This window comes from Myxocyprinus asiaticus, chromosome 22 (assembly GCF_019703515.2).
Source record: "Myxocyprinus asiaticus isolate MX2 ecotype Aquarium Trade chromosome 22, UBuf_Myxa_2, whole genome shotgun sequence".
Lineage (NCBI taxonomy): Eukaryota > Metazoa > Chordata > Actinopteri > Cypriniformes > Catostomidae > Myxocyprinus > Myxocyprinus asiaticus.
The window spans coordinates 44,395,403-44,422,096 of NC_059365.1; the positions used below are offsets into that span (position 1 = coordinate 44,395,403).

The window sequence follows — 26,694 nt, forward strand, 5'->3', positions numbered from 1 at the left end:
ATTGACGAGCATCACTATACGGTCACATTTCAGCACTGTCACATGGACGGCGACTATCTTAAGTAGCACTTAAAGTGCATCCTCGCACATTCATGTTTAACACACTCTCATGGCGAAATCGTAAGGATTCATATGACTTTTCTAAATTTGGCTAATTCGTATGATATCGTATGACTGCACTCACAGCCAGTGATGTCGCTGGACATCGTTTCCATCTAATACATGACAATTACTTCTGTCACACTCAACAGCTTCCTTTTTTTTACACAATCTACTGATCGATTAGGTTTAGATAAGGGGTTTGGGTAAGGGCATAATATGAATATGAATGTCCTTAACACCTTGTGCACGGAACTCGCGCTTACTTCCGCTTTAGACATCCGGGCACTTTATGAAATCGTACAAATTTATATGAACAAAATCATACAAAATCATGCGAAAAAGCCAGCTCGTACAATATGTACAAATCTGCATGAGATCGGGTAATCATGTTAAGTGCATTTTTCAAAACGCACGTAAATTAAAAAAAATTAACGTTCCTAAAATCACTCGTAGAAAATGCTCTTAACAACTAAGATGATTGTTAATGGGAAACACAGCCCAGACTGATTTGTTAATTGTTGCAATTGGTATTAAATCGAAGTATTCAAATTCAGTTCATTACTTAATTTATAAGTACATGATTTTCATTATTTTGTTTAAATATAATATAAAAGTAGAAAACTATTTCCCCACTTTTTTCCTCAGATGAGTCAGAAGACAGTCAAGACACTGTGGAACAAATTCTGAAATGCATCATTGAGAATGAAGGTGAAGATATTTTCTTCCTCTGTTTAAGTTTGTTCTATTGTGTTATTAAAAGGACAATTTGTACTATTGTTTTTATCATGTATATTTTTATCACTAATTTCTGAAATAATGTATTTAATAATGTATACAATTATTAAATGTTATTTGACACTTAAATTATTGATGACAACTTTCTTGTTTGTGTTGCAGCCAATATGGATGCCTTCAAAGAGATGTTGGGTGGCCAAAATGTCTGTGAACTTCACGATCCACGGTAAAGTTATTGTGTGCTGTAAACATTTACATACTGTATAATCTACACATTCACACATCCCACATATAATTAATGGTAACATATTGAAATCCAAATTAATGCACAGGTAATAAAGGAATAGAGGCCATTTATGAGCCACAGAAAAGTTTAGGTCAAACTTTACATATCACTTAGTTAAAATGACATTAATGGAAAGTAAATTTTTGAACTGTTGCACTACTGTAAAGTGCTCATTGTATCAACCCAACTGATTAAAAATCACAGAAATTGGACTCTGCTAGATTAAGTAAACTTTCCATTTTTTGTGGGTGCAATTTGCATAACACAGTCAGTGAACAGAGTGTGGGCAGTCTAGCAAGACTTACTAGAGAAAGTGTTAATTTTTATTTCATGAAAACGACAGTCTGATATTGTGAACTCTTTTTGGGGCTACTGAATGGGGCTTTTTTTCTAAGCAGTTTACGTCGCAAGGACAGTGTAGGCGGTCTTCCCCTTCACCATCATACAGTTCATCTGGGAGGAGAAATCAGCACCTGTGTTCACTGTATGCAAGGACATCTATTAAAAACACGACGCAGAAGCCGTGTGTCTAGAAGCAAAGCCCGGCCGGGGGAGATGACTGTGTTTTCTGTGGGCAGGTGAGACTCATAATCTGTTTCAAACGTTTGTATACACTTCATTGTTTATTATTACTATTTTCCCCATTTTAGAACAATATTAAAGCCATCAAAACTGCTATATGAAATAACACTTGGAAGTACCTTATCTATCTTATACTGTATTTTAGATTCTTCAGAATATGTAAGGAGTTTTCCTCCACTATCAGCTACAACGCATCAATTTTAAAATATTTTTTATTAAAAGTTTCGTTTCGTAAAGAAATTAATTTATAGGAAATCTGTAATCAAATTATAAAGTAACTAGTTACTGCAATATAATTACACATTACAATTTAAATTCTAGTAATCAGATTACAGTTACTGACTTTCAGTGAAGTTAATTAATTTTAAGTTCATTACTTGGATTACACATTTCTTAAAAAACATTAATTATGTTCATATGTACATCTGTCATTGTAAGTGAGAAACGAGTGTATGACTTTCATGCGACGAACAGGATGAAATATAGACATTTATTTTGAAATTAGAAACTTTTAAAAAAATTTACTTAAAAGAAAAGTAATTAGAAATGTGATTACTTTTTCTATGAAGTAATCAGTAAAGTAATCAGATCACAGTTTTATTGGAGTAATTATTAATTTGTAGTGGATTACTATTTTGAGTGACTTACCCAACACTGATTACTTTTATTTGTATAGCACTTATTTCATACATATTGTTTCAAAGCAGCTTCAGAGAAAATCATGCCTTAAGCCCTGTTCGTTTTTCAAATGAAAAATTTTCAATGAAAGCACAGCGACTTCAGCAACACAAGCTGCCGCAGCCGATGGTGACAAAGATTGCCGTGACGAGCGACAAGACAAGTTGAGAAAATTTCAGCTTTATGGAAATGATGAGTGACATTCATGAGCGACTACCAATGAGAGTGAAGACAGTGAAGCTCTGTCACCCATCTGCTATGAGTGAAGATACTGGGACAAATGTAGGCAAGACGGAGGAGATGTTAAAAGTTTTTGTGAGCGATTTCACTGTTCTTTATCATTTGTCTGTAACCACATACATGGATATAGGCTAATAAAATGATGCGTGGAAAACCGTGTTGGCATTCTGAGTGAGTTTGATTTATATATTGATATAACATTCATCTTGTTTAATGATATGATGCATTAAGCACTGCTGCAGATTATATAAAATGCTTTCCCCTGGAGAATGTTAATTTTTAGAGGCAAGAGAACTGATTCCTGGTCAAATTAGAATGATATCTTAGTTTTATCTGCAGTAACATCTATAATCAGCATTTCAAAAGCTACTATGGCCAGTTGTACAGTCCACCAATAACGTTAGAGTGGCGGCAGCAGTAGGAATGCCTACTAGCGACACAGATCTCAGAGTCTAGCGACACCAAGCGACAATGCTGCCGGGGGTGTGAACGGGGCTTTAATGTCTTTAATGTCTGACCAAAGTTCAGCCATGCAACTCTATGTGGCACAAGATGATAGGTTCTTTGACTTGTTATCTGTAGCCAATCGGCTCGCTCACATGTGACATGTTAAGCCAATCGGCTCGCATTGTGTAGGCTGTACTCTGACTTGTTATCGGGTATCCAATCATCTTGCATCTCTTTTCTTGTCTTTTATTTAAATGGCTTAGCTTTGCAGTTAAGCTGGTTTCTCTGCAGCACACTGCAAGAATTTTTTCTCTGAAACCCACCTCTACCCCAGCTCCACTTGTCTGGATCTGCTACATGGGGATTGTTTGTCTATTTGTGCAGCAGCATGTAACACATGCTCAATGCAACATGTCTTGTGTTTTGTCACATTGTGCAGCAGTAGCAGCATGTCCACATGCTAACTCAGTATGCATGTGTTTTTCAAGCAGTAGCAAGTCTCCGTATTTGCTCTGCAGCAGCAGCGTAGCAGATCTAGTCTGCCAAGACCAATATCCTATCAATATGTTAGACCCACATTCACATGCTAAATCTTTCAGAGAGTTGGCATCCTTCAAATGTCTTAAATGTCTTATTTGCAATATCTAAACATTATAAGATAAACTCCAGCATTATGCTTCCCTAAATTCACAGATTTCGTGTCACCCACACGGAGAAGAAGAACAGCCTTCAAGGTTCGATCAATCTGCCCGCCGCTAAACCAGGAGACACATCCAATGACACCACACTATCAGACAGCAGGTCGGGGTTCAAAGATACCTCAAAAAAGCCTCAGGAAGAATACAACATCCGCAACATGTTCAAAGACACTGGAGGAACGAACGGCAAGGTCCCAAACCCAGGAAAACGTAAGAAAAGCGTCACACTGCTTGGCTTCTATAAGGGCAGCAGTCCAGTGGGGACCAAGGAAATGGTTGAAGAGGACAAGGAAGGGCCAAGCACTGCTGAACAGCTGTCAGTCTCTCTAGAAGAGTGCTTGAGCTCTGTCGCTGTGTCTCTTATTGACACTGAAACAGCTTTAGATGTGAATTCAATTAAAGGTTCTGTCAATAAATTAGAGGAGACCAGCCCAGAGAAGGAAAGGGCTGATGAAGCATCTTTAGATATGAATTCACAAGACAAATTAAGTACAAAAACCACAGGGAATGTTCGAGACGGCTCTAGATTTTCTGTGGTAAGCACTGAGGAAGAGATTACTGTTACATCTGTAGCCACTACTGAGCATAGAGGATGTGATACAGTGCAAAACGATGATATAAAGACTGGCAAAATTAGTCAGGAGAATATAGACAATCAGCAGGTATGATTATAGCACCATTGCCCAACGAGCATAGTGTTATAGATTATTGAGATGGTCAGACAATTGTTTTTTGAGAAAGAGACTCAAATGCAAAGCTTTTAAGTTGCCACAAGACTGCTTTTTAATATACAATGCATACCTGTAAATGGGTGTTTCTTCAATTTTGGGCACTTTTAGAACTGTGTGATTTCTACTTATTTTTTTCAAGTCATGAAAATTCCCACAACAGTGTCATTTCCAGCACATCTCAAATTCTGTATTGTGTTTAATAGAATTCAGTGGAAAGAACGCTGATGGAAATTACATGTTTAACTTTTTTTTAAAAGGCAAAAGATTAATTTCATAGCTAACAATTTATGTATCCTAAATACACACAATCATATAATATTTTCACACAAAATAACAGCTTGATTAGAAAAGACACCTGATTAAATTATTCTGGTCACAAGTGATATTTACTTTACTAATTTTCTTTGTTTTCTTCAAACATCCCTTGTTTCAATGCTCCTCACTGACACTTTTGTCGACTTGGTTAAAGGAATAGTTCACCCAAAAAGGAAAATTCTTTCATTATTTACTTACACTTATGCCATCCCGGATGTGTGACTTTTTTTATTCACAAATGAAGACCACAGATGAAGAATTTCTCAGCTCTTTTGGTCCATACAATGCAAGTGAATGGGTGCCAGAAGTTTGAATTTCTAAAAATCACATTCGTCAGCATAAAAGTAATCCATACGATTAAATCAATGTCTCCAGAAGTGATTTCATAGGTGTGGGTGAGAAACAGATCAATATTTTAGTCAATTTTTACTATAAATTCTCCACCCTGCTCAGTCAATCTCCACTTTAACTTTCACTTTCACATTCTTCTTTTGTTTTTGGTGATTCACATTCTTAGTGCATACACCCCCTACTGGGCAGGGAGAAGAATTTCTAGCAAATTTGGACTGAAATATTTATCTGTTTCTCACCCACACCTATCATACTACTTCTGAAGATATTGATTTAACCACTTGAGTTGTATGTATTACTTTCATGCTGCCTTTACATTCTTTTTGGAGGGTCAACATTTTGGCACCCATTCAGTTGCATTGTATGGACCTACAGATCTTAAATACACTTATAAAAATCTAAATTTGTGTTCTGCAGAATAAAGAAAGTCATACACATCTGGAATGGCATGAGGGTGAGTAAATGATGAGAGAATGTTCAGTTTTGGGTGAACTATTGCTTTAACAAGTACACTAACTTTTGAAAGAAAAAATTTGGAGAAAAATTGTTTGGTGTGTTGGAAATGCTGGCACAACTGTGGGACAAAAAATCATAGAGATAATTTTCACACAATAAATATTAAAATGGTTTATGCTTTCACATTGTGTTTAGACTATTATAGTTTTAAACGTGTAATAATTTGCATTTTTACAAGGGATTTTCATAGTTTAATTTTGAAAGTCTGGGTCTGGGGCAAGGCTAAAACAGTCAAATCTATTCGAAGCATTTCAAAATTACAAAAAATAGATGGTGAAAGCATGGTAAAAACGTTTCTAATTCAGTTTTAATAAAACCCTCACATAACAAAATGATAAAAGTTTAAATCTTTTTTTCGGGGACATGAAATTACCTGAAGTTGAAGAAACACCTGTTTACAGTGGGGGTTCAAAAATCTGAGTTGACATTGAAAATCTGGGATTTTAAATCTTATGTGAACCTAAAAAGAAACAAAGGTATGATGTAAAATAAATAAGAAATATTTAAGATTCTGCACTATTTTCAAGTCACTAATCAAATAGTATACAAAATGTTCGATTTCCACACTTTGGAATAACATGGATTTTGCACAAACTTGTGGAGTTCTTGCCAGCTCAAGTTCAAGCTAAAAGGGAATATAGCATACACCAAAATAAATAATGTAAATTTGTGAACCTTTTATTCAAATTGTTGCTTATAAAATAATTTGTAAAAAAAAAAACAAATTACATTAAGAAACATTAAATAGACAAATTTTCACAAGTTGACTTAGACTTTTGAACCCCACGTGTATATGTATGTAAATAAACTACATGTTATGAGCCAAAATAAAATCAGTGGCTATCGTAAACATATATTGACAATGCCATCTAGTTAATGGCATTCTGTTTATTAAAATAATATATATATATATATATATATATATATATATATATATATATATATATATATATATATATATATTTACAAAGCAACTTAATTCACTGGGCAATAGTTAATTCAAAACAATTTCCTCTTAACAGATCTGAGTTCAGTGTTAACTCAGTATGAGCTATTTTAACTCTACTTGTTTAGTCGTATATCCTTGTATGAAAAGTTATACAAAGTTCAAATAATATCTATGGAGATCGTCAGTAATCTAAGCTGTCACAGAATGTCTTACAGAAATCAATGTATTCATGACCATATGGACATGTTCAACAGTTATTAAAACACTTTTTAAACCAAGTTTGAACTGAGTGTGAACACATTTTAATTATTGTGAAGTACAGTAACTGTCTGATCGTATTGTTGTGTACACTCCACCTCACTTAATCTTCCTTCTCTCCACACTGTTACTGAGAGGTAGGTCATCACTTCAACTGGAGGAGCCAAGTGGAGGAAGATACCCTGTCTAATGTCGGACAGGCTGCCCAGACCCTAACCCTAACCAGTGATATCTAACTAAATGGGTATATATTACATACAAAAATCATTTCATTTTCAATAAAACAAAAGTAGTCTAATTGAAAGAGTGCTTCTAGTTTGTGTTTGAGAATAACATTTCATGTCCCCAGGTTATTTGTCATTGCCACTATAAAATCACTTCAGGTCAATAGTAAATTCATTGGGATTATTGTTTATGTATATAAGTTATTATTGGCAAACTCTTTTGCCTAGGCAGTGTCTGTGTGCCTACTGCTGTTGCATACTGTGCACTGGGGTTGTGTTAAAAGAATAGTTCACCAAAAAATTGTTCTTTCATTCTTTACTCACCCTCATGCTGTTCCAAACCCATATGATTTTCATTCTTCATTGAAATGTTAGTGACCGACAACCTCAGTCACTACTCACTTTCACAAGTAAATGATAACACAGTTTTCATTTTAGGTTAACTATCCCTTTAATGTATTGATTTCTAAACATCCATAGTACAGTAGTTACTCATACTTTCTATTCATTATTAACTTGGTGTTTTATTTTGAGTCGGTCATAAATAGAAAATAACATCATTACAATTTATCCTATGTCCTGTTCTGTCCTTGTTCAGCATTCCACTTCATATGTGAGAGCTTTTATTATAACTGCTGTAATGGTGGATAAAGTAAACATCATGAAATAACTTAAGTCATGCTTTGAAAATCCAAACATTTGGATGCTTCAGCAGCATGTCATAAAAAAGTCTATGAAAAGTGTCTGTTTATTTATTTATTATTATTTTTTTTCTGTGTGCAAAGAACATACAAACATATACTGTATATGTTGAGGGTTACGAAACAAATATTCACATGTTAATACTGATAATATCATACTGATATTAATGCAAATGCAATACATCCTTTTCTCTTAAGCAGCGTACATATTTTCTTTGTTTCCAGTCATAGAGTTATAAAAAAAAATAAATAAATAAAGATTTTTGTACTTTCTCCCCTTCTTCACCCCAGTTTGGCATTCCCAATTCCCAATGTGCTTTTAAATCCTCGTGGTAGTGAAGTGACTCGCCTCAATCCGGATGGCGGAGGACGAATCTCAGTTGCCTCCGCGTCTGAGAGACCATCAACCCGCGCATCTTATCACGTGGCTTGTTGAGCGCGTTACCGCGGAGATATAGGGAGTGTGGAGGCTTCACACCATCCACCGCGGAATCCTCCCACAACTCAACACGCTCCCCCCTGAGAGCGACACAAGGAGGTTACCCCGTGTGATTCTACCCTCCCTAGCAACCGGGCCAATTTGGTTGCTTAGGAGACCCGGCTGGAGTCACTCAGCAAAAAATGTAAATTAAACAAAACACATTTTTTGTTTTGTTTGTCATTCTCTTTCTAGGTACACAAAAGTATTAGCGGCATTTATTTTGAAATTGTACTTCTTAAAGTCGTTTCCTGTGAGTTCACGTATCCTACGACGGGTAAGACTGACCTCATGAATATTAACTATGTATGTGACGTCCACCCAGTAGGCATACCTGATTGGCTAAAGGGTCGACGCTTGTTACCGAACGTCAACTTATGAATATTAATCAGGCCATATGACTGGACGGTCTAGAAAGTGTCATCAAGCACCATCGCCACAATTTGTTTCATAATATAAGCCCGAGACGGACCACTGGTATTAAATAAATGGATGAAATATGAGCGCCCACGGCTAACGGATTTTGAAAATGAAGTCCTGCTTCTAGTTAAAAGAGCCAATCCCCTTCTAGATACAGACGGGGCTCTTTTAACCCTTTTTCCCCTTTCAATTTCACATTGAAGATCAGTCAGTGGCGGAAATGCACCTTGTGTTTGTTTTGCCAACCATAATCAGATAAAGAAGAAAAGATACAGGCTAAGGTCGGAATGGCATACTACACGTACTATTTCTGCCATATATATATATATATATATATATATATATATATATGGCAGAACTAGTAGGAGTAATATGGTAGGATGCCATTCCGAAATCGGCCACAGATTTCGCTCCGCCGAGTGAACTGACTCGACTTTTAGATATGCTTTGCCTTTGTTACAGCAGGTTTCGTGTACCTGCTTCGATTATTGTGATTTTTGCACAATGAGACCGACACACTACAGATATGTACGTTATGGATATATGTTCAAGAATTTCAAGAGAGAGTGATTTTATTTTAAAATTCTTTTTTTTGTGTGTATTTTCGCCGTGTCCGACAATTCCCACGCTGAAATGGTAGAACAGCCACAATGTTATCTCGGAATCAGCGAAAATATTTAATTCTGTGAATCATTAATTTGCACAGTATTTAGATCCTTACTGGGAGGACAAAACTAGAGGTAAATGTGAATTATTTTCAGTTACAATTGTACGTTAAACGTGTTCGGAATGGTGTAAACAAGAGCAGCCTAATAACATACAATCATGTTACATAGATATAAATTGTGTATAAGAGGTCAGTCGCGACATCATGTAGCACATGGTGATTGAGTGTGAACGTTAGATATATATACAACTTGATATTCCTAATAATCATTATAGTCCTAGTGAACCAAAAACAATGACTGTGACAGGACAAATGTGAAAATCTTGGATAGCTACTGTATCTTGCATGGACTTTTTTTGTAGCGGCATCAGTACTGTTTTATTTGCATTATTATTTTCACACTGACACTTGAATTGAACAGTCTATTTCAGAAAAGAGCGTGTTGTTTCATGCAGCAGAAGTACAGAGAAGATCTGCTGCTCGGGTACAATGAGGAGAGTTGTCAAACAGTGGCATTGTTTTCCTAGGTAAACATTAGACTAAATTAAAATAAACCTGTATAAAATAATGCCTGTAAACCAACGAGCAATTGACCTTTGTATCCCAACAGAAGACTGCTAGTTCCTCTGCTGAGCCTGGCATTGCTTTTACTTGCACTTCTAAAACTGCATATATTTAACACCAACCCAAAGACTGTTAAAGTGTCAGTAGATCCCATCTTTCGAGAGGTAAGATTAATTTTTACATTCTAAGTCCTTGATTTTCATTTAATGATGCCTGTATGAACCCAGCATTCAGAAGGTATTCAAACCCAAGGGCATAGATTCCAGGGGGGATGGGGGGAGGTACCTCCCAATAATCAAAACTACCCCCCAATATTTATACTATGATCAATGGAAACATGTAAATTCTTCATTCTTTCTTTCTTCTGCAGAACCTAAACCAAAACCCAGAGATTTTTAGAAGAACATTTCAGCTCTGTAGGTCCTTACAATGCAAGTGAATGTAGGCCCAGACATTTCAAGCTCCAAAAATCACACAAAGACAGCATAAAAGTAATCCATATGACTCCAGGGGTTAAATCTGTCTTCTAAAGCAATGCTCTCGTTTTGGGTGAGAAACAGATCAATATTTAAATCCTTTTTAACTATAAATCTCCACTTTCACTTTCAGAATGTCAGTGGAAGTGAAAAATCAATGGTGCGTAGAACCTCTGTCTTTTGGAGCAATGCACGCTCTGAAACGCAGAACATCACTGATGCCAATTGTGATTCGATTAACGTGAAAACATGCTGTAAGAAGCCGTGCTACAATCGCATGATCTGGTCTTTTAGACCCTGTTTACACCTGGTATTAAGATGTATTTCAGGTGATCCGATCATAAGTGAATAGCGTTAAATGCAAGTGTAAACGGGGTGCAAAATATTTTGTGATAGTCAAAAACGCATGTGATCACATTGTATTTGAGATGTGTTTAATCTAGGGATGTACCCGAAGCCGAATACCTTACTCGGAAAGGCATGAATAATGACTTCAAAATGAATAATGAATTCATCCAAATAATAGAACAAATATTTGGAAGACTGATCATCCAACGAGCACAGGTGTTAAGTGATATTTTAAATAAACATATCGAAGTTTACAAAGCAATGATGAGTCTGTAAAGCCAATATTACTACAGTGTAAACCTTATGAATGAAAATGCAACTGATATGATTTCAGTTTCATCAGATGACCGTGGTCTCGACTTAATTGTGCGCCTCTCAGAAATCTAATCTTGTCAAGAGTAACATTAACTAAGATACTATACCATACACATTTTCCACTTTTTAAAATTTCTGTTGAATTCCTGACCAGAGAAGTTATTAATGTCCTGAGTATACATTGTGATCAGTTAAATGCAACTTTGGTGAATAAAAGTACCAATTTCTTTCTATAAGAGCAAAATCTGTACATTATTCCAAACTTTTGGCCACCAGTGTAAGTGTGGCACAATTATTGGCACTCCTACAAATTCTTATGAGTAAAATATATCTGAAATATATTCCCATTCATAATGTATTTTAAATTTTTTAGTGCACCTGGGTGACAAGGAACAAGAAATTGTTCAGCCATGACTTCTTGTTTCTGCGTGGTATAAATATGAGGTAATACACAGGCCAAATTCCCTTAATCATCAATCACAATGCGTAACACCAAAGAATAAAGTTATGGTGTGTGGCAAAACATTGTTGAGGTTCACAAAAAGGGAAGTGGCTATAAGAAAATAGCTAAAGCATTGAAAATACCCATTTCCACCATCAGGGCAACAATTAACAAGTTCCAGTCAACTGGAGATCTTAAGAATCGGCCTGGAAGAGGACGTGTGTCTATATTCTCTCCAAGCACAGTGAGGAGGATTGTTCGAGTGGCCGAAACTCTCCAAGGATCACAGCTGGAGACTGCAAAAATTAGTTGGGCCTTGGGGTCAGAAAGTCTCCAAAACTACAATCAGATGTCACCTACATCACAAGTTGTTTGGGAGGGTTTCAAGAAAAAAAGCCTCTGCTCTCAACCAACAACAAACTCAAGCATCTTCCGTTTGCCAGACACTACTGGAACTTCAAATGGGACCGGATTCTATGGTCAGATGAAACAAAAAAAGAGCTTTTTGGCAGCAAACACCAGAGATGGGTTTTGCGCACACAGAGATAAGAAGTACCCAAAGCCCACGGTTAAATATGGTGGTGAATTTTTAACGATGTGGGGCTGTTTTTCTGCCAGAGGTCCTGGGCATCTTGTTCCGATACATGGCATCATGGACTCAAATACAAACAGATAAAAAACAAAACCTGACTGCCTCAGTCAGAAAGCTTAAAATGGGCCCTGGCTGGATCTTCAAGCAGGACAATGATCCAAAACAAACATCAAAATCAACACAAAAATGGTTCACTGACCACAAAATCAAGGTTCTGCCATGGCCATCCCAGTCCCCTGACATGAATGCCATAGAAAACCTGTGGGGTGAACTGAAGAGGAGAGTCCACCAGTGTGGACTTCTGAATTTGAAAGATCTAGAGAGATTCTGTATGGAGGAATAGTCTCAGATCCCTTGCCATGTGTCCTCTAACCTCATTATGCATTATAGGAGAAGACTCAGAGCTGTTATCTTGGCAAAGGGAGGTTGCACAAAGTATTTAATAAAAGGGTGCCAATAATTGTGCCACACAAATATTTAACAAAAATATAAATTTTTTGATAAAACTTGTGTTGTGTTTGCAATTGTTTGATATACATTAGAGGATAGATTTTTGTGAATATTTTGAATGAAAGATCAAAAGGATAAACAATAAAGACATACTTTTCACAGCCTTCTTTGCTCATATTTACCAAGGGTGCCAATATTTTTGGCCACCACTATAGGTGTAAACAGGGTCTTAGTCCGACTTTGCAATAATCGGACTGGTATGATTTATTGGTGAATTATCATTATAGTCTGTCCTAAAAACAAAAACACCATAACAGTTGTGTAGAATTGAGAATGACATTTGAGAACTGCAGCAGAGGGTAAGATATACATGCAAGTCTGTTCCTCAAAGCGATCGTATGGCTTCAGAAGACTTGGAATATAGCACACCAGTCTGGATATTGTTGTCCTTTTTGGAATTTGACAAAAATCAACAGCCTGCAGTAGGTTGGGCGATATGACGTTATATATTGTGGTGACAAAATAAAGTGTCAATCTATAGAGATACTGCTATATCTTTTCTATCGCAATATGCAAATATTCATCTGCACAGAGTGGGTTTATCTATCAGTGGGCAGGGCTTTTCGTGAGACTGAGAGAATTGAAGAAACATGGACAGGGTTTGTTTTTGTAATTTTTCTGAGGCTGCCCATGCAAATTCAGTGACATTCATCTTGCGTTTGTCGATTCAAAAGCGTTAAGTATTCTTCTCATCTGACACACACATTTGTGATTCACATGAATGTGTCACACGTTATCTCTGGAGCACGTAGTGGGCACGAGTCCAGCAGACTTCCTGATATTTGTGCTCCACAGACAGGAGGGTGCAGAGAGGCATCACTCATGCTACTCAATTATATTTGACCTAGGAAATCCCAAATGGATAAAGATATCTCCATGAAGTGGAGCTCGTTATTAAAACAGATGCAACAACTGTGGTGTGGGTTTCACAAAAGCCGGCCCAGAGCAGAAATATATAATATGTAATCTGTTGCACGATAATAATCACTCATTATACAAGCAGTCTGTTTTACCACCTTAAAATGAAGCATGCAAAAGAATATTATGAAAACCAAAAGATGAACCTCTACATTCATTTGGTTATTTATTTTTTATTAAAATTACTCATCGTGATATAAGACTTTGGTAATATCGTCCATCCCTAGCCTACAGGTTTGGAACAACATGAAGGTAAGTAATGGCAGAATTCTCTTTTTTGAGGGTGAACTATTCCTTTAGGAGGACTTTAGAAATTATAATATTATTTGTACTACTGCTACTCTGATTCATAAAGATAATTGTTTTTATGGATTTTGAATTCATTCATTGAAATTCTTCAATCACTATATTTCCTGTCACAGCGTGTTCATTCGTATGTCCGAGAGGTGCTGGCCAAAGGATGCAGACCTTCTTTTGCCCGACAGAAAATGGAAGCTGAGCTTTTGAGCTCCACACCAGTGACGGAGCCCTTTTTGGACAAGAAAACTCTGTTAAATGAACAAATATTCAAATATCCTCCACCGTTTGGTTTCCTGCATATGCAGAACAAGCTTCAAGAAGTCTTGAGCCTCTTACCTGCTTCATCAGAGGAGAGATTTGGAGGGCGAGACTGTCGTCGATGTGTAGTGATCGGAAATGGAGGGATACTCAAAGGATTGGGACTTGGGCCTCTTTTGAATCAGTTCGATGTCATCATAAGGTGAGAGCATGCTGCTCATGTTGGGATTTATAGTATGCGGTTGTAGCTGAAGGGCCACAGGACTGGGCAATAAAGCTAAAATTATATATATATATACACTACCGGTCAAAAGTTTTGAAACACTTACTCATTCTTTATTATTGTTATTTTTCACATTTTAGAATAATAGTAAAGTCATCAAAACTATGGAATAACATAAATGGAACTATGGGAATTAAGTTGTGACTAAACAAAATCCAAAATAAATCATAACTGTGTTATATTTTAGCATCTTCAAAGTAGTCACCCTTTGCCTAGAATTTGCAGACATGTACTCTTGACATTTTCTCAACCAACTTCTTGAGGTTTCACCCTGGGATGCTTTTTAAACAGTATTGAAGGAGTTCCCATCTATGTTGGGCACTTATTGGCTGCTTTTCTTTATTATTTGGTCCAAGTCATCCATTTCAAAAACATTTTGTTTTTAATTACATTTTACTTTTATAATGAAATAAATTAATATGGTGGCACAATTATATTTTTGTCTACAAAACTAATTTCAAACATTTAAGCATACACCTTCAGATCAAAAGATTTTTAAGATCATGAGAAACATTTCAGTCAAGCGTTTCAAAACTTTTGACTGGTAGTGTGTATGTGTGTGTGTGTGTGTGTATATATATATATATATATATATATATATATATATATATATATATACACACACACAGTTGAAGTCAGAAGTTTACATACATTTAGATTGAAGTCATTAAAACTCATTTTTTAACCACTCTGCAGATTTAAAATTTGCAAACTATAGTTTTGGCAAGTCGTTTAGGACATCTACTTTGTGCGTGACACAAGTAATTTTTCCTAGAATTGTTTACAGACAGATTGTTTCACTTTTAATTGACTATATCACAATTCCAGTGGGTCAGAAGTTTACATACACCAAGTTAACTGTGCCTTTAAGCAGCTTGGAAAATTCCAGAAAATGATGTCAAGCCTTTAGACAATTAGTTCTGATAGGCGGTGTACTGAATTGGAGGTGTACCTGTGGATGTATTTTAAGGCCTACCTTCAAACTCAGTGCCTCTTTGCTTGACATCATGAGGAAATCAAAAGAAATCAGCCAAGACCTAAGAAAAAAAGTTGTGGACCTCCACAAGTCTGGTTCACTCTTGGGAGCAATTTCCAAATGCCTGAAGGTACCACGTTCATCTGTACAAACAATAGTACGCAAGTATAAACACCATGGGACCACGCAGCCATCATACCGATCAGGAAGGAGACGCATTCTGTCTCCTAGAGATGAACGTAGTTTGGTGAAAAAGTGCAAATCAATCCCAGAACAACAGCAAAGGACCTTGTAAAGATGCTGGAGGAAACAGGAAGACAAGTATCTACAGTATATTCACCGTAAAATGTGTCCTATATTGACATAACCTGAAAGGTTGCTCAGCAAGGAAGAAGCCATTGCTCTAAAACTGCCATAAAAAAGCCAGACTACAGTTTGCAAGTGTACATGGGGACAAAGATCTTACATTTTTGAGAAATGTCCTCTGGTCTAATGAAAGAAAAATTGAACTATTTGGCCATAATGACCATCGTAATGTTTGAAGGAAAAAGGGTGAGGCTTGCAAGCCGGAGAACACCATCCCAACCGTGAAGCATGGGTGTGGGAGTGCTTTGCTGCAGGAGGGACTGGTGCACTTCACAAAATAGATGGCATCATGAGGAAGGAAAATTATGTGGATATATTGAAGCAACATCTCAAGACATCAGCCAGGAAGTTAAATCTTGGTCGCAAATGGGTCTTCCAAATGGCCAATGACCCCAAGCATACCTCCAAAATTTGTAGCAAAATGGCTTAAGGACCACAAAGTCAAGGTATTGGAGTGGCCATCACAAAGGACTGACCTCAATCCGATAGAAAATTTGTGGGCAGAACTGAAAAAGTGTGTGCGAGCAACGAGGCCTACAAACCTGACTCCAGTTACACTAGTTCTGTCTGGAGGAATGGGCCAAAATTAAAGCAACTTTTTGTGAGAAGCTTGTGGAAGGCCACCCAAAATGTTTGACCCAAATTAAACAATTTAAAGGCAATGCTACCAAATAGCATACTTCTGACCCACTGGGAATGTGATGAAATAAATAAAAGCTGAAATAAATCATTCTCTCTACTATTATTCTGACATTTCACATTTTAAAATAAAGTAGTGATCCCAACTGACCTAAGTCAGGGAATGTTTTCTACGATTAAATGTCAGGAATTGTGAAAAACTGAGTTTAAATGTATTTGGCTAAGGTGTAGGTAAACTTCTGACTTCAACTGTGTATATATATATATATATATATATATATATATATATATATATATATATATACGTACATACATACATACATACACACCAATCTGCCAGAACTTTAAAACCACCTGCCTAATATTGTGCAGGTCACCCTGGTGCCGCCAAAACAGCGCAAACCCACATCTCGGAATAGCATTCTGACATGATATTCTTCTCACCTCAATTGTACAGAGCAGTTATCTGAGTTACCGTAGACTTTGTCAGTTCGAACCAGTCTGGCCATTCTCTGTTGAGCTCTCTCATCAACAAGCCGTTTCTATCCGCAGAACTGCCGCTCACTGGATGATTTTTGTTTTTGGCATCATTCAGAGTAAATTCTAGAGACTGTTGTGTGTGAAAATCCCAGGAGATCAGCAGTTACAGATATACTCAAACCAGCCCGTCTGGCACCAACAATCATCCATGCGATTATCTAATCAGCCAATCATGTGGCAGCAGTGCAATGCATAAAATAATGCAGATAGGGGTCATGAGCTTCAGTTAATGTTCACATCAACTAATCAACTAATCAACTAACTAACCTACATAATTTGGTAACAAAAAACCCACCTCTGGTCTTCATTGGCTGCTCGCGAACAGCTTTGACCCACCCTCAAACACTACTCTAAGCGGTAGATCAATCACAACAGACTGGGACATCTGACCAATCAGAGCAGAGTAGGCTCTCTGAAAGGAGGAGTTTAGAATGAATCCTTTAGAACGGATCATTGAATGAGTCGTTTTTGACACTGGGGAAAAAAATGTAATGCTGCAATTTAAATTATGAGCAAATTAAAGTGTTTTTTGACCTTGGATGCATGTAAATCTATTGTATGAGACCTTTAAAACAAAATTAGGCACGTTTAAAAACCATAATAGCTGCTCTTTAATATTTCTACACCATTACCTCTGGGGGTGCTAATTTTCAACACAAATGTTTTTAGGCCTTTTTTTGTTATTCTGGATAAAATAAATGCAGAAGTGATGGTTATCTCTGAAAAGTTCAGATTCTAAGATTTCAAATGATACCTCATATGCCTGACTTTAACCTCGTATATGGAGAGTTTAACATTTTAAGCATAAAAATGTATCACGATATAGCGCCCCCCTTTGGACCCGCCAGTGGGTCCACAGGTAATGACTTTATTTTTTTATATTAAGAATGAACATTTTTACTAGTGCAAATCTTCTTACTGATACCAAGAATTAGCATTTTTACTAGTGAGAATTGAATATTGTAGATATGAATAATTCATATCCTGCACATGATTAACTGTCAAAAGGGCTTGCAATAGGATGCCAACAGTTTAACCCCTTTGGTGTTGGATATTTTTGACTAAACTATCATTTATGACTGTTTAAGATGTATTAACATCCAGCAATGTTGACTTAACTGCTGTCAGAGGTGCCATGCTTTGTTTTTTCTTGTTAAGTGGCTGCTGTTAAACAGCGTGCTCTCTCTGGACGTTAATGTATGGGTTGTTTTGAGACCACAGGACTGATGGGAGAAACTATGGTGGAGATATATGGTATAACATTTTTCAAGATGTGTAAGTCTGACTCTGGCAGCTGTCGCTCCTGTGAATAACCAAATTTTGTGTTTGGTTAAGCACTCAAACGGGGTGTGATATCTGTATTTAGCTGCAGTCAGTGTGTACATAACCAGAGTGAGCTGTACACTTGGTGAACATTTGATTGTAAATATTAAAACTGAAGAAACTTGTTCCTCTACAGGTTGAACAGCGGTCCTGTGCAAGATTACAGTGCAGATGTTGGGAATCGCACCTCAATCAGAATGAGTTACCCTGAAGGCTGCCCAAAGGTTTGGGAAGATGTCGATCCAGATCTCAAATTTGTGGCTGTGATCTACAAGTCTGTTGACTTCCACTGGCTTCAAGCAATGATCACCAAAACAACAGTTGTGAGTGTTTGTAGCGTTTTATTATTATTTGACTTTTTATTGAACTTTTCTTATCTTGTTCAGAATGGCTAAACACTGCAAAGTTTGAACACTTAACTCCATGTTTCCAGTCGCTGTGGGACTGGCTGTTTTTCTGGCAGCAGGTGCCAGTGAACATTCCAATTGAGCTCTCACAGTTTCGTCTTCTGAATCCTGAGGTCATCATGGAAACAGCCCTTGATCTGCTCCATTACCCCACACCCAGACAACGCCTGTGGGGATGGGACCAGGTGAGCTTCCTGTTATTTTTATAGGTATTAGTGTTGGGAAGTATCTAACTAAAAGTAGCGACGCTACTACCTTAACTAAATTTTTCAGTAGCATGACAGTAGCTCAGCTGTTTTCTCAATAGTGTAGCTTTTTCAGTAACAAGCTACATTTTCCTACGAGTAGCAATATGGCATCACAAAACGAAAAAGCAGTATGTGTGGATGACGCTCCTAACATCGTAGAATAAGGGATAAGAGCTACACCAATTCTATAACTTTTAAACTTCAATAATTAAATAATAGAACAACTTTTTCCATACTTTATTTTATGGTTGTAATCATGTGTAGAGATGCCGCAGGCCTGCGCAGAGTTCTCCACCGGTGTTCGTATTTCTATGCATGATGGTGTTTTGCTCATGGTTAATATTTTACTTGTCAGGTTTCAATGATGAATAAATTCCACAATACAAATGAGCTTTACGCTTTGTTAAACATCCCATCGGGTCTGATTTATAAATAGTGCTATCAGTCGATTAAAACATGTAATTGCGAATAATCGCATGATTTTTCATAGTTAATCATGAATAATCACAGATTTTGAAAGTGTTGGAAATTCACTCTATATATACTTTTTTCCTGTTAAAATGCATTTATTTCCATCTTGTGAAAGAAAACTAAACAATATGTAACAAGTTTCTTAACATCTTCCAGACAAAGCCTTCTATAGTATAAAGATAGAAATGCACTAAAATAGCACCAATTCAAGTACTATGCCCTTAAAGTGTGTACTCTTTTTATGATGGAAGAGTGTATAATTTTTAGTGTTTAGCAAAAAAGTGTGCGAAGTATTGGCATATGCTATCATGTCATAAAATCGCATCTTAAAAAAACAAAGACCCCTCAGTCACATTATGTTCATCCAGTCACCGTACACTGACCTGTCAATCATCATGTTACAGTTATCATGACAAGCACGTTCCTCATTTAATTTTTACTATGAATCATTCATTATTCTTTATTGCATTTAATTTACAATACCCTCCAATGCTTCAAAGTTCTCCACTGGTGTTTGTATTTCTATGCATGATGGTGTTTCACTCATGGTTAATATTTCACTTGTCAGGCTTCAAAGATTTATAAATTCCACAATACAAAGAGTGCAAGAATTGACTTTGCACTTTGTTAAACATCACATCTGGATCTGATTTGTGAATAGTGCTATCAGTTGATTAAAGTATTTAATTGCGAATAATCACATGATTTTTCATAGTTAATCATGAATAATCCCAGATTTTGAAAGTGCTGGAAATTCACTCTGTATATACTTCTTTCCTGTTAAAATGAATTTATATCCTTCTTGGGAAAGAAAACAAAACAATATGTTACAATGTTTCTTCATTTTCCACACAAATTTCTATAGTTTACAGATAGAAATACACTAAAATAGCACCAATTCAGGTAGCACTGTCATGCTGCGTCCCAATTCACCTTTAAAGTGTGTACACATTTTATGATCGAAAAGTGTCTACTTTTTAGTGTGTAGTGTAAGTACTGGGACATGCTATCACAGTGGTGGTGGTGTAGTGGGCTAAAGCACAGAGCTGGTAAGCAGAAGGTTGCCGGTTCAATTCTCACAGCCACCACCATTGTGTCCTTGAGCAAGCACTTAACTCCAGGTTGCTCCGGGGGGATTGTCCCTGTAATAAATGCACTGTAAGTCGCTTTGGATAAAAGTGTCTGCCAAATGCATAAAAATGTAAATGTAAAATGTAGTCGCATTGTTATTTGTATCCTGTCACCATAAACATACCTGTCAATCATCCTGTTACAGTTATTATGACAAGCACGTTCCTCATTTAATTTTTACTGGATTCATTCATTATTCTTAATTGCATTTGATTTACGATACCTTACAATGCTTTCTACCATATTGGAGAAGAAACAGTCCGTTGTTAAAATTCTGTCATGGAGCGTTTCATGTGGAGATCTGCTGATGTTTTGATGATGAATGTAGTAAAGTGTAGTTAATGCAAACCGAACTTATCTCTTTTTCTATCGTTATCTCTATTCAATATTTGATGTTCTCAATGTGTTGCAGATGAAATATAATGCAGATAACAGTTATGTTTAAAGTTAAAGATGTGATCTTATGATTCATCATCAACTAAAGTAAAAATCTTCGATTATCTACTTAACTTGAATCTTATATCTGGTCGGAAAGACAGAACACTTGAATGACATTGTGCTGGATCACTTTATTTATTTTTTTTATTTTTTTTGGCAGCGACACATTACTATTTACATCATTACAACACTCCATTGAAAGAGAATGTGATCTCAGCTATATTTCAGTGATGCAATAAATGAGAACAGACAATTGTGTTCATTTGGTTCATTTTCTGTTTGTAATAATCTTGTTTTTAATTGATATGGAGCTGACACATTTCCTTAAAGATTATTTTCAACAAGGAAGCTCTTAAGAACACACGAGCATCCACTATAAGCAGTGCAACTAAAGTAGATGGACATAAAATATTTAATGATGGTAAAATGAGGATTATTAATCACTCGTACACTTTTCTGATTATTGTAAATGGAGCCGCTTGATCAATCGCAAGTTAATGAGCCGATCAGCATCTTCATCCGACTGCAAGAACAAAGTAGTTTTGACTACATTGACTCATCCTTCTGTAAAAAGCTGTCCGCAATTTACCCACAAGGCTTAAACATTTAAAGAAATCAAAGGGAAAAACTGTCCAAGCTTTCAACCAAACTTACGTAATGTTTAATGTTGTTTTATGTTGTAAAAACACAATGAACTGATGAAACGCCGTCAGTCTCACCGCAATATTTGTAGTATTTCACATATGACAATTGTAGTTCTGAAGCGAATGGTCAAACTCCTCTTGCCTCGAGCAAGGGAATGTGGGCAATATTAGCCGAAAAAGTGTTCACGGATCCACACTGAACAAAGTGTATGTAAACTTTTGACCCACTAGGAATATAATGAAAGAAATAAAAGTTGAAATAAATCATTCTCTCTACTATTATTCTGACATTTTACATGCTTAAAATAAAGTAGTGATCCTAACTGACCTAAGACAGGGAATGTTTTCTACGATTAAATGTCAGAAATTGTAAAAAACTGAGTTTAAATGTATTTGGCTAAGGTGTAGGTAAACTTCTGACTTCAACTGTAAGTAATCACATGTGTTAACAAGCTAATTCCAACAGCTCTACAAATGATATTATCACCATAACAATTTGAGTAAAAGGTTGAAAATGAGGAGATGACAGTGTTTCACCAGATGGGGAATATTGTAATCTGTCAAATATACACCTGGGCAAAAAAAATTACATAATTTAAAAAAATGTGCCAAACCCAAAATGGCAAAACATTCTGCTTTTAATGGTCTCCGCAGAAAACCAGTGGTCAGGAAATTAGCAAGAATTAAACAAATCCACTCCTGGTACACTTCTGTGCCACCATTTGATCATTAACTTTTGCTGCAATGAACTGTTTGGGTAAAAAAGCTGGAAACATGGAAATTCACTTATATAGTGTTCTTGTATGCAAAGGTAAAATCATGATAATGATTAAAATAACACGCCTGGGTGTACAAAATTATCCCAAAATATCTTCTGCGATTTTTTTTTTTTTTCTTCTTCTTCTTAAAAGGTTAGTCATTAGTTGGTGATCTGCCATACGTGATGCAGCCCATCAAAGGCCTGATAATAAGCTCATAAATGGAACCAGGAGTGATAGAGTAGGGAGAGATCTACAATATGCAGTGTTGTGAGTCCCAAGGTAAAGGAGAGAGAAAATCTGCTCCAAAAAAAAAAGCAAAATATCATGCAGGGGTTGCAGTCAGAAACCACATAGCTGGCCTGTGTCAGGTCAACTGTAGCTATTCTGAAGTTTACAAGACTCTAAAGGCAGAAAAGATCCCTATATCTCTATCAGCAATTAAGAGAATAGGTCAACGCATTGAAACAACAGGTGATGTTGCCAGAAATAAAGGATCTGCTTCATAGACAGTTCAAAGACAGGAAAAACTCAAGACAATAACCAGAAGGTTATCTAATGCAGATGTGTTAAAAAGCTATTGCTGTCTCAGAAAAACATAAAAGATTGAATGAAGTTTTTGGCAGAATATGAATAGTTTGATTCAGAGTTGTTTAGAAGAGTTGTGTGGAGTGATGAAATAAGATTTGAGTTACACGATGTTTTTTTTTTTTTTTTTTTTAAGGAGTTGTACACACAGCTCTTTCAGTGTCAGAATAAAAGCTCTAGGTGAAGGTTAAGTAAATAGGACACAAATATATTACTTTTGTATAAAACAAATGTAATACTCAAAATAATAATGGTAATTCAGTATTATATTATAATAATAAACTTGACTGGGTACCACAGTAATAATTTAGTATTATGCAATATTCAACTGGGTTCCAAGAACTTGTTTATTCACCAAACAGTTATTAAGTAAAAGCAGAATAAAAAATAGTTTTATTCAATGCCTTCAAAATATTGAATATTGAAAAAAATCACTATTGAGACAAGATGTATATTTAATATCATCAATAGGCTGAAAATATTTAGCTCTAGCCATATCGCCCAGCCCAATGAATTTCAGAATTTCTTAGTATATAAGTATTTCCCCTTTTGCTATTATGATGGCATGTACTCGAGCTGGCCTAGGCTTCAACAGTTGTTAAAAACCTGATGATTCATGTTATCCATGTAAAAAAATAAATTAAAAAAATGTTAGATGTATAATGAAAGAAATTAGAGGTCGATTTATTTATTTATTTATTTGTTATTTTTTTATTTTTTTTATAGTCAATAAACTGATTAAAAAAATGAAATTAATTGGTTATTGGACATATCTACCAGCTTAGTTATCGGTATCGGCAAAATCCAATATCAGTCGACTTCTAGAAAAAATAGGTAAGATTGTGCACTATTTCTTGGTCACTAATCAAATAAGCAAATTTGTGACATTGACAATGCAACCTTGCAGAAAATGTCATTTTTCTTTGCTTCCATTAAAGCACACAACATGCTCTTTGGAATATTCACAAATCATGCTAAATTACATGATATTTAGGTTTTGAACATCTTTTGGAGTCCATAATAGTTTGAGTTTATGCTGTCATTCAAGCTTTTACTAAAATTGTTGCTCTGATAATATGATTTGCATTTTTTTTTTTTTTTTTTTTTTTTACATTTAAATTATAAAGCAGTGCAAAATGGATGCATTTTCACAAGTGGACTTTTGACTCCATACTGGGGCTAGATTTTCGAGGAAGTTTTCACAAGGGCTGTGTATTGGTAACGATAAGATTTGGAGTCAAAAGTCCAAGGTGTGTTTTCTCTGGCAGAGGTGTTGTGTGTTGGTTCAAATTAGAAAAATGTTTGTGAAAATTTTCGTTATTAGTTTTGTAATAGCTCTTGGGTAAACAAGCAAACATCATCAAACCACAACTAACAAACGTTAAGGCAGTAGTTATGAATTTCTTTTTTGGTCATGCCTACCTTTGAAACAAGAACACCACTTGGAGGCTGCTTGGCAATTAGTTTTTTTGCTGATTTCACACATGCTCAGCATCAGTCAACGCCTTTTTGTTCCTCATTTACAGTTGTGCTCAAAAGTTTGCATACCCTGGCAGAAATTTAGAAATTTTGGTATTGATTTTGAAAATATGACTTTTATTTAAGGATAGTGATCATATGAAGCCATTTATCATCACATAGTTGTTTGGCTCCTTTTTAAATCATAATGGTAACAGAAATCACCCAAATGGCCCTGATCAAAAGTTTACATACCCTTGAATGTTTGGCCTTGTTACAGACACACAAGGTGACACACACAGGTTTAAATGGCAATTAAAGGTTAATTTCCCACACCTGTGGCTTTTTAAATAGCAATTAGTGTCTGTGTATAAATAGTCAATGAGTTTGTTAGCTCTCACGTGGATGCACTGAGCAGGCTAGATACTGAGCCATGGGGAGCAGAAAAGAACTGACAAAAGACCTGCGTAACAAGGTAATGGAACTTTATAAAGATGGAAAAGGATATAAAAAGATATCCAAAGCTTTGAAAATGCCAGTCAGTACTGTTCAATCACTTATTAAGAAGTGGAAAGTTCGAGGATCTCTTGATACCAAGCCAAGGTCAGGTAGACCAAGAAAGATTTCAGTCACAACTGCCAGAAGAATTGTTTGGGATACAAAGAAAAACCCACAGGTAACCTCAGGAGAAATACAGCCTGCTCTGGAAAAGACGAAAAGGTTGTTTCAAGTAGCACAATATGACGATACTTGAACAAAAATGAGCTACATGGTCAAGTTGCCAGAAAGAAGCCTTTACTGCGCCAATGCCACAAAAAAGCCTGGTTACAATATGCCTGACAACACTTTGACACATCTCACAGCTTCTGGCACACTGTAATTTGGAGTGACGAGACCAAAATAGAGCTTTATGGTCACAACAATAAGCGCTATGTTTGGAGAGGGGTCAACAAGGCCTATAGTGAAAAGAATACCATCCTCACTGTGAAGCATGGTGGTGGCTCACTGATGTTTTGGGGGGGTATGAGCTCTAAAGGCACGGGCAAGTGAAAACTGATGGCAAGATGAATGCAGCATGTTATCAGAAAATACTGCCAGACAATTTACATTCTTCTGCACGAAAGCTGTGCATGGGACACTCTTGGACTTTCCAGCACGACAATGACCCTAAGCACAAGGCCAAGTTGACCTTCCAGTGGTTACAGCAGAAAAAGGTGAAGGTTCTGGAGTTGCCATCACAGTCTCCTGACCTTAATATCATCGAGTCACTCTGGGGAGATCTCAGACGTGTGGTTCATGCAAGACGACCAAAGACTTTGCATGACCTGGAGGCATTTTCGCCAAGACGAAGCTATACCACCTGCAACAATTTGGGGCCTCATAGACAACTATTACAAAAGACTGCACGCTGTCATTGATGCTAAAGGGGGCAATACACAATATTAAGAACTAAGGGTATGCAGACTTTTGAACAGGGGTCATTTCATTTTTTTCTTTGTTGCCATGTTTTGTTTTATGATTGTGCCATTCTATTATAACCTACAGTTGAATATGAATCCCATAAGAAATAAAATAATTGTGTTTTGCCTGCTCACTCATGTTTTCTTTACAAATGGTACATATATTACCAATTCTCCAAGGGTATGCAAACTTTTGAGCACAACTGTATAAGTTGTTTTGGATAAAAGCATCTGCTAAATAACTAAATGTAAATGTAAATATGTAAATGCCTAACAATATTTAGTTATTTTTGTATGTTACTTTTTCTATTTTTGTTTTTTATTTTATATTTGTGCATCATAATTTTTTATATTTTTACATTTTGCTGAAAAACCTATAATGGGCTTGTGATGAGGAGGAGGGCGTGGCCGGGTCTGGCACTGCGTTGTCTAATCAGTGGGAGAGAGATAGGGGCCAGGACGCCAGTTCGAGAGAGAGAGATGCACGTGTTGTGTGTGTGTGCGTCTTTGTTTTGTTTGCTGCAAAGCACTTTTATGTTACGTTTGAGTTATATTCTGTCATTAAAATTTCGTTGACTGCTCATCCGGTTCCCGCCGCTCCTTGCCCATCCTTACCCATTACATTGGTGCCAAAACCCAGCAGGGAGGAGGGATGCACTGTTGGAGAGACCTCGCCACTGTTGGATGGTTGCGACGCTGAGAAGGTATGGTATGTTGGTACTGGAGCAGTTTGCAAGGAGACTGAGATGCCACTGCCATCCGCCAGGGGCTGGAGGAGCTCGCTTCCAGCCGCCTGGAGTGGAGGAGGTGCTGCCAGTGGTGGAGGAGCTCACTGCTGGCCACCAGGAGGTGGAGGAGCTGCT

At 36.5% G+C, this 26,694-nt stretch overlaps 2 protein-coding genes across 9 annotated transcripts in view; both read left to right on the top strand.

Annotated features, from left to right (window-relative positions):
- The window catches only part of rell2 (RELT like 2), a 30,170-nt gene extending 23,262 nt beyond the window's left edge, over positions 1-6,908 (top strand). For all 4 annotated transcript variants that reach the window (XM_051650362.1, XM_051650361.1, XM_051650359.1 and 1 more), the window contains 4 exons: positions 748-810; positions 1,000-1,063; positions 1,522-1,701; positions 3,764-6,908. In XM_051650362.1, coding sequence (XP_051506322.1) covers positions 748-810; positions 1,000-1,063; positions 1,522-1,701; positions 3,764-4,436 — 980 coding nt within the window. In that variant the 3' untranslated portion in view covers positions 4,437-6,908. The remainder of the gene's footprint in view (positions 1-747; positions 811-999; positions 1,064-1,521; positions 1,702-3,763) is intronic.
- A 2,146-nt stretch (positions 6,909-9,054) lies between these two features.
- Positions 9,055-26,694, top strand: part of st3gal5 (ST3 beta-galactoside alpha-2,3-sialyltransferase 5) — a 41,335-nt gene continuing 23,695 nt past the window's right edge. For 2 of the 5 annotated variants that reach the window (XM_051650374.1, XM_051650369.1), the window contains exons 1-6: positions 9,055-9,451; positions 9,800-9,905; positions 9,989-10,106; positions 13,966-14,303; positions 18,365-18,551; positions 18,662-18,820. In XM_051650374.1, the coding sequence (XP_051506334.1) occupies positions 9,868-9,905; positions 9,989-10,106; positions 13,966-14,303; positions 18,365-18,551; positions 18,662-18,820 (840 nt within the window). In that variant the 5' untranslated portion in view covers positions 9,055-9,451; positions 9,800-9,867. Of the gene's footprint in view, positions 9,452-9,799; positions 9,906-9,988; positions 10,107-10,312; positions 10,492-11,682; positions 13,796-13,965; positions 14,304-18,364; positions 18,552-18,661; positions 18,821-26,694 lie in introns of those variants that run through there. The other 3 variants (XM_051650370.1, XM_051650372.1, XM_051650373.1) reach the window with 3 other exon arrangements.